General features: G+C 33.2%; 1 protein-coding gene across 1 annotated transcript; it reads left to right on the top strand.

The window, feature by feature from the left end:
- The first annotated feature begins 13,178 nt into the window (after positions 1-13,178).
- Positions 13,179-15,746, top strand: LOC143568743 (uncharacterized). The gene is made up of 2 exons (XM_077054818.1): positions 13,179-13,282; positions 14,720-15,746. The coding sequence occupies exons 1-2, from the start codon at positions 13,187-13,189 to the stop codon at positions 15,737-15,739; spliced, it is 1,116 nt and encodes a 371-aa protein (XP_076910933.1). The 5' UTR covers positions 13,179-13,186; the 3' UTR covers positions 15,740-15,746.
- Positions 15,747-17,415: the final 1,669 nt, after the last annotated feature.

The raw sequence follows: 17,415 nt of genomic DNA, 5'->3' as shown, positions 1-17,415 counted from the left end.
CCGATATTCGATGACCTTATCGACGGGGTTGAACCCCCTCAGGCTTTTTTTGTAAATGGAGAACACTTCAAGTACGGGTACTACCTCGTTGATGGTATTTACAGCGAATGGGGGACACTAGTTCAAGCTTATGTGTCTCCACTTTCTGACAAACGAAAGTACTTCACGAAGAGACAAGTATCGGCCAGAAAAGATATTGAAAGGGCGTTTGGAGTCTTAAAGAAAAAATGGGTAATATTGGCGAATCCAATAAAATTTTGGACAAGGGAGAAGATAACGGAAGTCGTCTACACGTGTGTAATCCTACATAACATCATACTAAAAGACGAGGGTCACGCTATTTATCAAAACTACCAAGGTGATATTCCAAGACAAGAATCGACGATCACCAATGAACAACGACTCGACAACTTAAATATCATCAAGAGCCGTGAGATACACGACAACCTTCGGCATGAGTTGGTTGAGCATTTGTGGGATAGAAGACCCGATAATCTTGTATTAGAATAGTAATATTTTAAATTATTATTAATGTAATGTTTTAAATTATTTAAAAAAAATAAAAAAATTTCAATCAAGCCCCGGATCACCTGGACCACTACACCCTCTGGGGCTTGATCCTGTGCCACGTCACCGCCTGCGTGTCGTAAATATATTGGATCACTTGGGGCTCAACCAAGCCCCACTACCCTTAGCCTTAGTAAAGTTATATTTCATGTGCGGTGACTGTGTTGGTATAATTTCTAAATAACAATATATTAATTTTTATACAAAATATTATTGTTATCCATTAACTTCATAAAATGCTAAATAATAAGAAACTAAAATTTTGATGGCAAATTCCTCCCATTTTTTACTTTACCGGTATATAGCTTGCTTAATGTTCATGTAACTAGTTATCTCGGCTTGTTGGGTATATGGAATAAGATGTTAACGGTACTGTTATTCTGATCATGACATGTTGAGTATTTGAGAGGCGAGAAATGATGTTATCTTTGTTGATAATTTGGTGGGTCTTGTCAAAACTTTGAAAGACAAAATCTTTGAGATATATTGATAAAAAGGCTATGGTTATCCACACACATTTGACCTATCCATACACCCTTTAACGTAGGGTTTCATACGATCATATAGCCTCCATACAATCGTATATAGGGTGTGTGGATAACCAAAGGGTGTACTAATATCACATCCCTGATAAAAAATTGTTCTCATTTTAAAGTATTTGTGAAAAGATTGGTGTAGGTTTTTTAGTATTTTTTTTTTGTTTATTTGTTGGGTTTTTACTGGTTTCTAGCTTCTTGTAAGTTGTTTAATGAAAGCTACTATTTCGAAAAAGAAAAAGAAATTAAAAGGGAGTTTGAGTGAGTTTTTAAAATCGGTTTATTTGTTTTCTTTTTTTAAAGCAAGTTAAAGCTTCAAAATGGAACAACCTTTCCAAATTGTTTTTTTCTTTTTAGAAAACAAATAATGAGTTTTTAAAAGCTCACACAAATAAACACTAAATCCAGAAAGACCACCAAGCACATGCTAATACTAATACGTGGAAAAAGAAAGAATAGAAAATTAGGAGATGAATTTGTATAAAAATGGTACTACTTTTGTTTTTCAAGTTAGTATTAAGTTGTAACAAGGAATGTACTGATTACATCGAAAGAGAAGACAAGCGGACAACAAACTGCGCAACCAATAAAATAGGGTTTTTACTACTGTTTAAAAGGAAATTCTAGTAGTCGTGCACTTCATTAATCATTCATGTAATTAGGTAAAGAAGAAAGAAGCTAACTATATGGTTTGTCTCTCTGGTTTATAATTTTTGCACGTTTGCTTCCAATGGCTTAACACAATTGATCCCGTTGGTTGGCAAAATATTCAAAAACGGGCCTGATAGTTGCATTTTAATAACATAGATGGGCCTTGTCATCTAACCAGTGTTGTAAAAATCGCTAGTCGGGCGGTGGGGTGGGCACTAGTGATTAATTGGGATTTCCAAAACTCATAAGGCTTCAAGCGGGCTTTTCAAAATCATTGATAATCAAAATATTAACTATTAAAAGTTCTAATCAAACCCTAGTTCTTTTCTCTTCTTCTTCCAATCAATAATTAGTAGCAACCACAATGAATGGATTTTATATTACGGTTGATTTGTTCCATTTTTAGTTTTGGTATTATGTTTTCATTGTGGTATTGCGGTTTCGGTTTTGGTATTATAGACAATTGATTGTCGCTACCATACCGGTATCGATACCAAGTTTAGTGGAGATTTTTAAGGAAAGAAAAAAGTGCCGACACCCTGTTTTCTTGGAATTCATGCAAAGATCGAAGTCCCGAAGCTTTGTTAATCATTTAAGTGTGCTTGCACCGAGACCCTGCCAACCAAGTTGTCACTCTCTATTATTATTAGCATTCTCGAGTGTCCGCTAAGGTAGGATCTACGTTTAAGTTATTTCAAGTATGTTATGAATAGCTTAAAAGCTATGGCCTTTTAACCTTGAAAAGATTATTAAAGCATTCACAAAGATTTTCAATAAACGTTACTTCTAGAAAAAGGAATGTTAAACAAAATTATATTTTGACGGGCATGTAGTAACTGGAAGAGGAACATCATTAGTAGTGGGTTTCTTGCCTAAGGAAAATAAACATTACAATACTTTGTAAACGAATACTTGGTATTTAATTCCCGAGTAAATTTTCAATGTAAATTAACATTACAATAACTTAAAAGTCTTCGGCTAAAATTTACCCATAACTCTGATATATTTACAAAACATGTACCAACTGGCGGTCACACTTCTAGGCCCTAAGTCAAGGTGTGACAAATATATAAGAATCGTACTTTGAGGATGTGAAAATAATAACTTGCGGTTTATAGGATACATGTTGTCCCCAAAATGTAAAAACTAAAATAGGGGAAGTGATTTACTCACCTTATAAATTGACGAGTGAAAGGAAATAAGAATGTAGAATAAACAAATTTAAGCAAGCTAACCAAATCGAGCTTGATGATTTCCTAAAAATTAGATGATATTCCAAAGTTAAAACAAAACCAAAACGAACCAAAATTAATAATAAAATTTGAGTTTAAACTTAAGATTAAATAAAACAAACTTTAAACGAATGTTTGGTTTGTAGTCGGCCTGAATGTTGTTACGAGGTCGAATTCGGATCCAACACGTCCAAAACTTAGTTATACACATAAGTTGTTGAAAAGTCAGAATCTAATTCGGGTCAATTCTTAGTGTAATTGAAAAGCCCTAATTTAGTTTCCAGCGTAAACCCTAGATTAAGATTAATAAAATTGAATGAAATCCCTTAATTCCTTTAAAATTGATTGAGGGCTTTTATTATAGGGTTTATACCAAATCATAAAAACACAAACTTACCCGTCAAATGATTGAAAATATGGATGAATTAAGAACTAGACCCGTTTGACCTTGAAAGTCAACCTTGAAGAACACTTGGAGAAATAACTTGAATTCGGGATTAAAGTGTAGATTTGTGAGTTGAGATGCAAGTTATGAATGACCTAATGCTCTTGTATATATAGGAAAACGGATCTAGGTCGTGTTTCTCACAACTTTAGAGATGAACCCACTTTAATCTTAAAATGAATGAGATGAAACACAAATTAGAGATAAAACCTTGCAAATTCGAGATAAGGATTGGTGTTTCAGGATAGAAATTCATCTAGGAACATTCTAGAACTTAGGATTTGAATTATAAGGATGATAAGATGAAGTTTATGAGATAAACGAGTCCAAATCATGCCTAAACGAGCCAAACTGAAGCTGCTGCAGCTACTGACTAACCCAACAGTTTTGATTTTGTTAATAATAGTCCATGCAGTTTATCCATTTGTCTATTTGCTAAAACTTGATTTTTAAGATACTTTAACGAGTTGTGATGAAACTAACTCATGAAAAATGTATAACATGAACTTCATATTACTAATATGAAGGCCCGAATTATTGTAGGGATCGGATACAACGAAAACGAAAAATAACAAATGCTACATATGTGATTCATGTGAACGGGTCCCCTTGTCTCATTGTTATGTGACCACCCCACCCTTGTGATGTTGGGACTTGCCAAATAACTCTCGCCACCGTTGGAACTTCACCAACGTTCATAGAATTCCAGACTACTAGTTACACACACTCATTCGTTTGAACAACCCCTTTCTATCCTTCAAGTGGTAGTCGTATTTATTAAATATGAAAATGGGTGCTTATAAAAGTATGTCTTGAAAATGTAATAGATCGTTTTAGAAAGATACAAGACCGGTAAAAAACAATTGTAATAACACCGTATATTATTATTTTTTTTATAATAAGGTACTTTTATACAAATAAAACTATAACTTGTGAATTGTGATAGAAACTCGAACATCAAATATTAGTGTCACTCTTGAAAAGAATCTCCTATCTCTCTTTGTTCTAAGAGAAACGAATTTAAAGAGTATAAATTTCATTTAGTAAGAATGTATTTTACCTTTTAAACATTGCTAAAGTTCGATTTTTGTCATCAAAATAGACATCTTTACAACTTTTATTAATATGCTCTCATCGTTTTCTTTTAATTATTTCACATGTTATCTTCTTTAGGAGGATGAGTTCATAAGACATGCCACAACTCTTATTTATGATCAGTGGCGTAGCAAGGAATTTTTTTTTCTTTCGAGTTAGGTACATTGAGAGACAGACAACCGATTGTCTAGTACTAACGTTCGGGTTTTTCTGGCCGGTCCAGTTAAGCGGTTCGGGTCGACAAAAAAATAGGTTTAAATGGTTGGGTTGTGTTAAATGTTATGGGCTTATTTAATAGAATAAATGTTATGAGTTTAACAAATTATTTATAATTGAAATGTGGGTTAAGATTCGTTGTCTAGGTTTTTACGGGTTTGTTGTAAAGGTTCTAAGGGTTCGATGTTGAAATTTCCACGGGTGTGACGTCGAAATAAACAAATATACAACACTGATCTTTTATTTTATTTTTTTTGTAAAATACTTAATTATAATATCAAATCTCTCCTATTTTACAAGCACATAGCTAGTAACAAAATTTTCTAAAAATATTCAATAAAATTATTATATTTAAATTTAATTTACCTTTTCACTTTATTATTCATCATGATAGGAATGTTACTCTAATCGTGCCAATTTGAAAAAACCATGTTTGTAAAGAAAGTAATAAAAGTTGAATGATATTGTCGACTGTGTAAATGGACTTGGCTTACAAAGCATTATTAATTTATTATCAAACTATTTTTCTTTATTACGGCATCATTTAGTCCCCAAATCACTACGACTGTTCAAAGGGTAAGATCCGACTCTTTTACCTAATATTATATCCGGACCCTTTACCTTTTTAGGAAGAAACGTGGACCCGAGACCCTACCCTCTACACAATAAAAGGGTCGGGTATAAATAAGGGTTTCAAGGGTCCAACCCTTTATCCTTTAAGGTAGTAATCACATCTCCTTTTCTGCATTTACTAGTTGCATATATCATATGACTTTAATATATGAATCCTAAAACAATTATACTTTCATTTAATAATATAGTAAAGCCTAACTTAGAAAGTTTGTCAACCATTCAAACTTATCTAAATAATATTTACATTCACAAATTACATGTAGAGAACAATTAAGTGATTTGTGGCCCTTTATTTTTATTTTTCTTAGTAGTTGGGAAATTTTGGATGGATCGTATATAAAATACAAATCTCTCATAAATTTCATATTAATCACGAATCTGATGTATATCTATCTAGAAACTAGTAAACGGGTCAAGAGTTTGAAAAATGGTCAGACCCTTGAAACCCTTTTACCATTTAAGATGAAATTTAAATACTCTTAACCCAACCCATATTATATACTCAGGTCTAATTAAGGGTTTTACAGTCGGGTAACCGAGTTTTAAAGGTCCGACCCTTATCTTGCTTACCCCACCAAATCACCATCATCTTCATTATATGCCACGTAAGGCTATTTATTAATTAATTAATTTCCTGCCTTACTATTTATATCAAATTTGATCTTTATAATTTTGAGGTCCTTAAAAAAAAATATATAACGCATCATCATGTGACTTTCAAATCCAAATTTAAACATGCATGGTGCATCATACTTTGACTCTTCAACCTTTCCTGCATGTCCAAATCTCTCATACTTTAAACACGTGTATTGGACTATTGTCATTGCTTTGTCACGCTTTTAATTTAGTTAAAAAAACAACATTCATGTATTTTTTTAATTACGTTTTGACTCCAAGGTAACCAATAAGCCTGCAATTCCAATATTTGTGTTTAAGTCTTGAGATGGAATTTTAACTGTTTATTATTAGTTTGACAGTCAACGTATTCAAACCTAATATGCCAGTACCACTTCTAAGAGAAAACCCCCTGACCATGAGATCCGAAGTCTGGTGACAAAGAAAAACATTCATCTATTAATCGAAGTTTCATGCTATGAAGGTTTTATGAGGTTATGAAGCTATTTAAGTGTACAAAATATAAAAAAAGTCAATTGTTTCTCTTTTTGGTAAATAAACGATACTTCATACAACGCTACTAACGAGAATAGGGGCTATTCGACAACGTTGTGCTGAACAATTAAGAGTCTGGCTGATTAAGAGTTAGCCTATGAATCTTTCAATATGTTTATAAAAGTTACCCATTAAGAAACTCCAAAAACCATTAAAACGAGACTTTTAAGCGAATCAAACACATTCTATATCTGACTGATTCAGATGTAGCTTTTAATGAAATTATTAAGAGGCTTACAACACCCCCCCCCCCCCAACCGAAGGCGTAAGTAAAGAATTTTAGTGCCTCTCGACAGACAACTAAGAAATATAACACCATGTTAAGGAAAAAGATCATTGTGTATTTCCATTTATCTTTGTGTTTTTTGTTTATTTCGTCATTGATTGTGTCTTTTTTCATTGACATTGTTTTTTTTTTCTTGATATTGTGTTATATTACCCAACATTGTGTTATATTTTGTTCGGAATTGTGTTATATTTTGCGACATATTGTATCTTTTTTATTTGTCATTGTATTGTTTGTGCATTTTCGACATTATTGTTCTTTGAAACGGGAATGGCAACAGAAATATTTTTGGTTTTATAAATTTTTTGGTTTTTATTTATATTTTGAGTTATGATTTTTTTTATTTTTTAATTTTTAATTTTTAAGGGGTTTTTTGTATGACCAAAAATACTTCTTACATTTCTTATTTTGTCTCCCTTTGCATTTTAACTTTTCTCGTGTCTTGTATACTGTAATTATCACCAATATATAACCAACTGAAAAATAATTACTAAACGTGTCTTGTATATTGTAATTATCACCAATATACTAAAAAACTAGCTTAATGCAACCTTTATTTTACAAAAACAGTTGAATTAGATAAAGTTTCATTAGACCTAACGCAACGCTTTTGCTACTTGATGCAACTGTTTTTTACAAATGCAACTTTTCAAGATGTAACGTTTTGGAAAACAGTTATATTAGGTAACAAAAAAGTTGCATTAAGTCTAATTCAACTGCTTTTATAAAATAAAGGTTGTATTAGACCAACTTTTTTTATATGACTTTTTAAATAAACCTTTAAAGGTTACGTGAACGACGTTTCTAAGGATAAGCAAAAACAGATAATGCTACCATTTTTAGCTAGGGTATTATAAATGCGATCTGTTATGAGAAATCCTTAACACTAAATACACATAAGGTTATACGTAATGATTTAACGCTCACCTACAAGTCTACAACATCATTAATTTAGTTATTTAGGCATGGGTTCCCTCGGTGTGTTTTGGGCAAGGGTTACTAGGGATGAGCTCCCTTTCCGATACTGACACAAAAATACTGATATTGAAAATTGTCAAAAAATAGATACCGGTATCGAAGGCAAAAATCGACATAATACTAGTACTGCACAAATCCCGAAACCTCAATAGGTGAGTACTGAAAGCACCCGTTTCGATATCGGTACCATTTACTCATCCCTAGCAATGAGTGCGGAGAAATTCGAGTTGGGGCTAGTGCGAGCTTGAAAATTAATGAAAACTAGCACATGTCACACTCTTTTTTTTTAATTCATTTGCTAGCTTTAGATCCCGTGTAACACACAGGATGATTCAGATAATAAAGTTAAAAATAAAGCAAATATAAGTACATAATGTATATGGAAAAATGTATTACATCTATGCTTCTATCTATAATGTGTACATAAATTAATTTTATTTATATCACAAAATGATTTTTTTTTCAAAACAATGAACTTAATTGAATAAATAATAATAATTATAATGCAGGTGCCAAAACATACACGAGAACGCTGCATCTATTGGAAATTTCATTACCAGTATCATATTGCATAATTGAAAAAATTTTGGTTATGAACCAATTTTAGAGAAAACTTCTCATACAATAATAGTTCTCAGCTACGCAATAAAAAGATTTTGATAAGTCTGAGGGGGCTTTTCGACTTTCCCATAATGACAACACATAAAATAACACGTTAACCCGTTCAATTTCGTGAATGTTTTGCTTCACTTGAGCATAATTTTGTATTACATGCATCACATACAACATTTTGATCACCATTAAAGGAAAAAATCAATTGTGATACAAATGTTTCAAATTTGATAAAAGTTAGAAGCATTGATAGGCATGGATGTGGTATGTCGGAAGTGATGCCATTTTTTTTAAATTTAGTAGCCGTGGAAAGGAAAAATAGTCAATTTGCCAAAATCTCAAATATTTTCATTAATTCAGAAAATGTCCTTGAAAATAAATTTGAAACCGAAATCACGCTTATAACTCTGACTTTCATTTGTTTGACATTTTCAAGTTAAAACTTTGAACCCATAACAAATTTAACGATAAATCTATTTGCATTCTCAAACTTTTAAAAATACTTAGATTATCCAATTTTTGACCAGTAACAAATTTTGAGCTAGATATAATTAACTTTTAACAAACAATCTATTTACCAGCTTTTAATCTGTAACAATCAAATTTAAATTCCACAAAAAACTCGAAACAATCATTAATAAAAAGAACCCAGAAACTAAACATGGTAAATTTTACTATATATCAAAGTGATTGATATATACTATACTCACATTTTAATATATATATATATATATATATATATATATATATATATATATATAGTTTACTAAATTAACCGAAAAAACAAATTGATAGATTTAAAGCATATAAATTTATAATTTATATATGAAAATTTACATCTATAATCCCTAAAAGTTTGAAAGTGTAACACTTGTGATCTCATTAATGGATGAAGTTTTTTCAGTTAAGTTCATATAAAATGACTATAATGCCTTTAATATTAATATATCAAAATTATAAAGTAAATTGTAGTTTTAATGCTCCTGATTCGTCAAAAATAGCTATTTCAATTCAATAGTTTAATAGTTTAAATGCTTCTTTAATGTGTTTATAACCACTCATTTCATCAACAACAGCATTGTTAAAGTTAGACGTTGATGATAACAATCGTTAAAATTAGAAAAAGTGCTTCGTGATCATATATAGAAAACAAATGTTTTGATTCGCTGAATAAAGCTGAAACATTGTTGTAGTATCTTAAATGACAATAAATATTCCTGTTTTCTTTTTCAAATGAATAATCACTTTATTGTACCTATTTATTTGTAAGTATATATATTTTTTTATTAAAGCAAAGTTTTTTTTATGTTTGCTTCGCACATAGGAGTATAGGACTATGTTAACATGCGTATTTGAATAAATCCTGTTAAAAAAATGAAAGAAATACAAATTACACTAGTGATTATCATCTACTTGTCTAGATAAATAAAAGATAATCACATGACGGTAGAGACGTACAATAAACCAGTTAGGAACCGGTTAACCAGAAACCAAACCAAACCGAACCACACCGCCAGTTCGTATAGCGGTTTGGGTATTTTTCAATTAAACCGGTTTAAAATAGTTTTTTTTTCCTTAAACCGGTCTAAAATTGACCCAAACCAGTCCGGATCAGTTTGGGTACTTCTATACTTAAACTAGTTTCTAAACGGAACCGGTTTGAAATATGCAAAAACCAAAACGGTTCGATTTTAAAACCGGTTTCGTACACCTCTACATGATGGTATCTGAGTAGTATGAACACTTCCAAATTGTGTGAAAAGTTGCAAATACGTAAGTTTGGGCCTATTCATATTCCAACTAGGCCTAGCCAAACGAATGTGGGTCCAGCAACACATATTACTCCGTAAAGAACTCTACTTTTATGAACCAACCTTATAATAAGTGTAAAAGAATTCAACGATAACAATTAACAACTGACGAGTCTAACCTAATGTAGCTTGGGCTACATCATACAGTAGAAGAGTTCCGCACAATGTAGCCTGGGCCCAAAACAATGGTGACCCGTAAACCTCCTAATCCATTTAGCCCTTATTCGTTGCAAAGACTTGAATTTCCATCTCGATGGATCCATGCAGTCACATCTTTACACATGCAAAATCTAGCGATCCGTTTAAAATACTTGATTCTATAGGTGGATTTTAGATAAATGTAAAATAGAGTGCGTGTCACCCTTATAAAAAACATTAACACATACCAAGTTATAGTTAGATTGTTGTAATTTGAATAAATATCATCTTCAAGAAAATACAAGATTAACAACTTAATATGTGTTTGCCCATAGATTTAAGAGTATAATAATGTTAAAATTAAAATTTACTTGATGAGACTTTGAAGAGATGAAAAAGGATGATGATATTTTTCTTTTAAATCCCTCGACCAACACGTTAAGATGTAATCCTTTTTTGCACAACGATACCGTTTCCATCTGATTCTTTCACTTCTACACTTCTCAATCTCTTTTTATATCCTCATTGTAAATTATCCATCATTGATAAAACACCAAAGCTCCAATCTTTACCGTTGAAAACCAAATGAAACCCCCAATTTAGTCAAGAACCCTAAAAAGCATAAAGACCCAAAACCATAAATAGAGAGTAAACTGTAAATAAGTAATACCCACATGAAAATCTATGCTAAAAAGAGTATCAAATGCATCAAATGCTTTCAAAGAACTTGCAGTTCATAATCATTTCAGAACATGATAAAGATTATATTCGAAAGAAAGTGAAACACTCACGTTAGCTATGATGCGATAATACAAAGATGCCTCGAATTGCATGGGGAGAGAATGAGGTAGGATGTAAGAGCATTCACAGTGGGTTCACCTTATTAATTTCCTTATTAATTATGTGAGCGGATTATCCATTTTTTAGGGTGTGGTTGGAGTGTTTGTGAGTGGAGGGTATTGTGTATAGTTAAATTTGGAGAAACACTATTCACCCTTCATAATTTTTATTATTTTTTGAAAGTGGTTATGAGTGAAGGAAAGAGAAAATGTAAGGATAAAAGTATAAAAAATTTTATTCAATTGAAAAAGATAGAAAAATAGCAATTTTTAGTATAATTTTAAATTTGAAGATGGAGAACCGATTGGGAGCACTCTAACTGATGGAAGGGGTTATGGGTCCTTATGTATTGAAGGAGTGAATTAAACATTGCATTCAACCTCATGTTTTTACCATTCAATTTAAAGGGGGTGAAACATAAAGATAACGATGCCCTTGAAAACCAAAATTTTCATTCACCATGTGTAGTAAATTGTGAATCAAAATTTGTACCTTAAATTTTAAGAAGTCTTTGTCTCATGCTTTATAATATAGATAGATATAAAGATTTCTTTTGAGAACCATTTTGATTTTTAAGAACTCGAAATAACTCAACGTAACAATTTTTTTTACATATACATAATATATGTAGGTTACATGTACATAAAAAAATATTACAGAATCTTTTATGATCGAGTCGACTTTTTACATAAGTGTAATGGACGTTTAAATTAGTGTAATCAATGTACATCTTTATTCTCTCTCATACTTGTATTTTTTAATCAAATTTAATCTCAACTACATAATCTAATCTATTTAATTAAATGTGTGGTCAATAATGAAGTTATTAAATTCTTAAAATTCAATAAGGTTATCAAATTATCTCCCCTAAATATATATATAAGTATTGATGATATTGATAGATATAGATCAAATAGATATTTGGGTATTTTTATTATCTATATTAAATAATTAATAATTGTTATTAGTATCATTAAAAATAAATTATTATACGAACTTAATATCATAATGTAATTAATTAATTATGCATTATAATATGTACTTAATTTAGTTATTAAATAATAATTATCACTGTTTTTAATTATCACTGTTTAAAAGACAGTGAACTTTTTGTATCCTTATTGGATTGAAGATAAACTTCAGAAAGTGTAAATATTTATTAACTTGCACCAAACGCTCTAAGAACGGATCAAGACATTGACAAGTTACTTTTATTATCCTATTGTGATATGTCTTTTCTGTCCTCATTTTCTAATTGTGAAATTAAATTCATTGTCATCACTATTCCTTAATAATATAATATAGATAACTTCCGCAAATGGCTTCTGATAAGCTGGAACCCATAACATTCGTCGCCGATTAACTTAAATCCTTTGCAAAATCCATACAACACTTCCACAAATTGATCTAACCACAATTATCTTAACTCACAGAGACCAGGGAACTTAAAATTGAACAAACTTCAATCAAAATTAACATCAACAATCATAAGTAAATGGTAAAATTGAACTTATTTCACACTTACACAACACAAGAATCTTCGACCCGGGTTTGCTTATGTCCGGGAATCCGATAGCAAGTCCCTGCACCACAAGAGCATCTCACCTCCGATTGATCGTATGTGTGTGACCTCGATTGTGTGAAAGATGAAAACGAAGATTGAGACATTAGGGCTTCAAATCGAACGTCAAGATTGAGACCGGAGTTCGTCGGGGGTTCGAGAGACACGAAGACAAGGTCAACAGGTCAAATGATATCGAGATGGTGTATTATTGAAGGCTTAGGTGTAAAATGGTAATACATTTTTAACGGGTCAACACACAGTCAACTGACGAAAGGAGTCGTTTTAGCCCGCACAAGAAGACACACAATTTGAGAATTATTCTCTAAATATTATTTCCATTCTCAGGATCTTCGGTTCTTTACCCCTTCACTTCACACCGAACCCTAATTCACTCAACCTCAACTCCCGTCAAATGTCTTCCGATAAGCCGGAGTCCGTTGCCGACAAACTCAAATCCTTTGCAAATGGCGTCCTTGACAACCTCGGACTCTCCAGACAACACCGTCCGGTATTAATATTGTCACCCTCAAACCTTAATTTCATCAGTTATTTCCTTCCGTTTATTGTTTCATAGTATACTTCATGTTTCCTATGTTTCTAATTCGTTAATTTCTACATATTTCTCTTCGCATATACAAACTAGAACATATATATTATAATAATTTGTACAATTGTACCCTATGCCATTTTTATCCGAACCCGAAACTCGACTTGAATAACTATTAACCCGAACCCTAAAGTACCCACACTCATGAAACCCGAAACCGAGTCATACTGATTCTACTAATTCGAGTTAAGTACCAGGTACTTTTTAATGGGTCTCGGTAATTCCAAAAAACCCGTTTGACCTAGTTGACCGTAAGAAACTATGCAGTTAATATCAGCGATATATATCGATATCGGTTTAAATGTCCGTGTACCGATATTATCGGTGTTATTTGACCGATATTGACCATTTTCTGGATGCCTTGTTTGATTTGGACTCGGAGGAAGATTTCATGGCTTATGATTATATCATGCTTTAAATATTGACACTTTTGAGTTTTGACTTTTGATACTATTATTAATATTGTACATGTTTACGTTTTTTATACATGTATATATATAAATTCTGCATGATATTAAAATTTGCTATATGCCTCCGCGATAACCTATTACCGCATTAACTGCGTAGATAAGAAATGCTATTATATCGCTGATTCGTATTTTGCTCCGTTCTATGTTACTAGGGGTGCAAACGAGCGGAGCTGTTCGCAAGCTACTCGAGATCGGCTCGTTAAAAAGCTCGATCAAGGCGAGCTTAATCGAGCCCGAGCCTAAAGTAAGCTCGTTTAATAAACGAGCCCGAGCCTGAGCTTCACTTATCGAGCTCGAGCCGGCTCGCGAGCCTAACAAGCCTGCCATTTATATAATTTTTTAAAATATATATTTAATATAATTATTAATTAATATATATAATGTTATGAAAAATGAAAAACATATAAAAATAACTACATAATATATATTATTTTATACATAAAATTGTAATAGAAAACAATATATAAAAATAATTATAACTATATAAAAAATAATTGTTATATAGTAAACGAGCTGAGCCCGAGCCGAGCTTGAGCTTGAAAATCTACTCACAAGCCGAGCTTGAGCTCGAGCTCTGTACGAGTTAAACAAGCTAAGCTCAAGCCTAGTCAAGCTGGGGCTCGGCTCGTTTGCACCCATATATGTTACAATCAATGGTTCCAGTATTGTCGGTAACATCCAACATTCCAACCCCATCGAATCGATTATTATTATTATTATTTTAATCTACTTTAATTCCGCCGATCACTCAAGGGACATGATTATTTGTTGATATCTGTGTTTCACATGATGAGTTATAAATTGATTGATTGTAAAATGTAACTTAACTACTGAATCTCATTAGGTTTCCTATAATTATTGTTTGCAGATTGAAATTGATATCTTGAAGCGGTTGCAACGGGAAGCGTTTGCGGATATTATGAAACTCAGGGACCGACAGGATAAAGTGGAGCGAATACTGTCTTTGAAGTCATCTAAACCGAGTCCGTTTAGTGAAACCAGCACTCGTGTAAGGGGAGAAATAGAGGCATTGGGGATGGTGTTGATGGTTGATGGAATTAATGAAGATAATCAAGAAGCTATTAACAGGATCGGGATTAAAACCGGTGTGAATTCACGGTTCACTTTTGAAACCACGGTTCGGGAAGAGGATTCGTTGACTGCTGAGTTTGTGGCGAAAGGTCAACTTGATGGCTCGCTTTCATTGGCAAAGGTGGCGTATTCTGCAAATGTTAATGATTGGTGCTCGTTGGTTGCGGTTCCGTTGGGTGCTAAATGCAGTGACGTTGGTCATTCGTTTACTGGACCTCCATTGTTGAACCAACATATCGGTAGTGGTGTCGGGTTGACCATGAAAAAGTCAAACCGTATTGCTTCATTGGCTCAGTTCGTAAACAGTCATTGGGTAAGCACTTTCGGGCAAGTTTCGTATAAACTTCCGTGGAGCACAAAGGTCTCTTTATTGGGTGTAAAGAAAACACGCAAAATTCCAAGTCAAAATACTTCTCTTGGTCAACTTACTCTACCAATTGGCTCGCTTAGACGTCATCAAGAACCGATCGAAGCGAGTGACGGTTCAGGTGGGTCCGCATCTATGGTTATTGAGTCGGATATTGATTCGAGCACCAAAGTTAGTGGGTGGGTCGAGATGAATAGTTTGGATCCTAGATACTTGCAGTGGGGCGTGTCGATGACTGATCTACCCGATGATGATATTGGATGGGGGTTCAAAGTTGGCGGTTCAAATGCTTGGGATCATTATCAGTTTGAGGTATTTTCCAAAGCGAAATTTGGGGAAAAGCTTTCGTTAGAACCGTCGCTTATGTTTGTGAAAGATGGTTCTACTCAATTTCCTGCATTGGTTATGAAGTCTAATTGGTCTTTTTGATTTTTATTGCAACCTCTTTAACATATTAACTAATTGTCGGGGTTTTTTTTTCTGAGAATGTAACTATTCATCGATGTAACATCTTTGCTTATGGTGTTGGACCCTTAGAATGCGGATATGTAACGCCTTGAGAGTTTATGATATTTAACAGCGTCATTTTTTGATGTTCTTGGCTTGATTCACAATGCCAATCTGCATAAATGCTTTTTATTGCCTTATGTAAATACAGAACATGTTTTCGTTTATAATTTTTATTTATTTATTTTTTGTTTTTTTAATGATTTACCCTTCAACAATAGTGATGGAGTTGCAGGCTTCCAGATGGTAATCTGATTACTTCATCTCTTCATCGCAACTTTCATCGCTACTCTAACCCCGTTTTGGTTTAAATTAATCACATCGGTTGGGATGTGATTTCATTTAATCGAAAGCTCTAACAGCACGTTGGTGCGATTTTCATCCAACTGAGTTATGACTAAAAATAGGTTCGGGTTATAACAAAATTTCAAAAAATGAAAATTAAATATACCATTTTAATATCAAAATATATAAATAGGCAACTTTGTTATAGTGTGACTTGTTAAACCAGGCGCATTACCCAATTTGACACGTCCTGAGTTGACCCGTAACTGACATTACTCGTTTTGACCGGTTAACCAATCTTACCCACTCTATTTTAACCTAATACTAAATTTAACACCAGCCATTTTGACCAGCAAGTAAAGATATATCCAATCTGACCCGCTCTGTTTTAATCTAATACTAAATTTAACACGAGTCATTCTGACCAGTAAGTAAAGATATATGTCCGCCACCTACCACCACTCACCGTCCACTACCACTATCATCGTCCTGCAGCAGCACCACCCACTACCACCGTTCGCACCTCACCACCAGTTTATTTTAGCAACCAGACGTTAAAAAACAAACGGTCTTCTTACAGACCGCAGAGGTTTGGTCCACCTCTTCTACAAATGTCTGCAGATGTGGTCCGTAGACTTGCAGACATTTTATGCCGTCATTTTAACTGAAACATATGACCGTGGCTAGACTGAACTTATGCAATATAATTTTTCTAAACAATCAATCAATCAATCATACCCAGCAGAAAATCCACCAATAGCAAAGCTATAAGTAGGGTTTGGGGAGGGTGGGATGTAGGCACACCGTACCTCTATCCAAAAGTATAGAAAGATGACTTTCAGAGAGACCCTCAGCTCTAAGAATCATATGTATGTGGGGAATAAAAGGCATTCAAAAATCCACAATGATATAATTAATAACAACACTTAGCCCTGCTTGCGGTGCGCACATATGATGTATATATGTGTGAACCCTCGGGTGGGTAAAAGTGAAATTGCACTAATTTTGACGTTATTTTACTAATCTCGTGAAAATAACGTTAAAAGTGACGGACGGTTAATCAGGCATCATGTAGTGGCGTTGATAGCTGAAAGATAAGGGTACATGCACCGATCAGCCGGTGTCCGATGATTGAGTGCTATGTGCCTTATGTCCAAGGCTTGATGCAAAACTACTATCGAGCCGGGGGTCTCACCGGAAGCAGCCTCTCTATCCCTATGGGGTAGAGGTAAGGCTGCCTACATCTTACCCTCCTCAGACCCTACCATAGCTTTGCTATTGGTGGGATATACTGAGTACGATGATGATGATGA

This window comes from Bidens hawaiensis, unplaced genomic scaffold (assembly GCF_021521415.1).
Source record: "Bidens hawaiensis isolate Kalapana, Puna unplaced genomic scaffold, B.hawaiensis_p1.1 tig00024225_1, whole genome shotgun sequence".
Classification (NCBI taxonomy): Eukaryota; Viridiplantae; Streptophyta; class Magnoliopsida; order Asterales; family Asteraceae; genus Bidens; species Bidens hawaiensis.
This window is presented reverse-complemented; position numbering and strand designations above follow the sequence as displayed.

Coding starts and splice junctions, on each gene's coding strand:
- LOC143568743 (XM_077054818.1), top strand. CDS start 13,187: ATGTCTTCCGATAAGCCGGAGTCCGTTGCCGACAAACTCAAATCCTTT. Junction 13,283..14,719: donor TCTCCAGACAACACCGTCCG/GTATTAATATTG, acceptor TATTGTTTGCAG/ATTGAAATTGATATCTTGAA.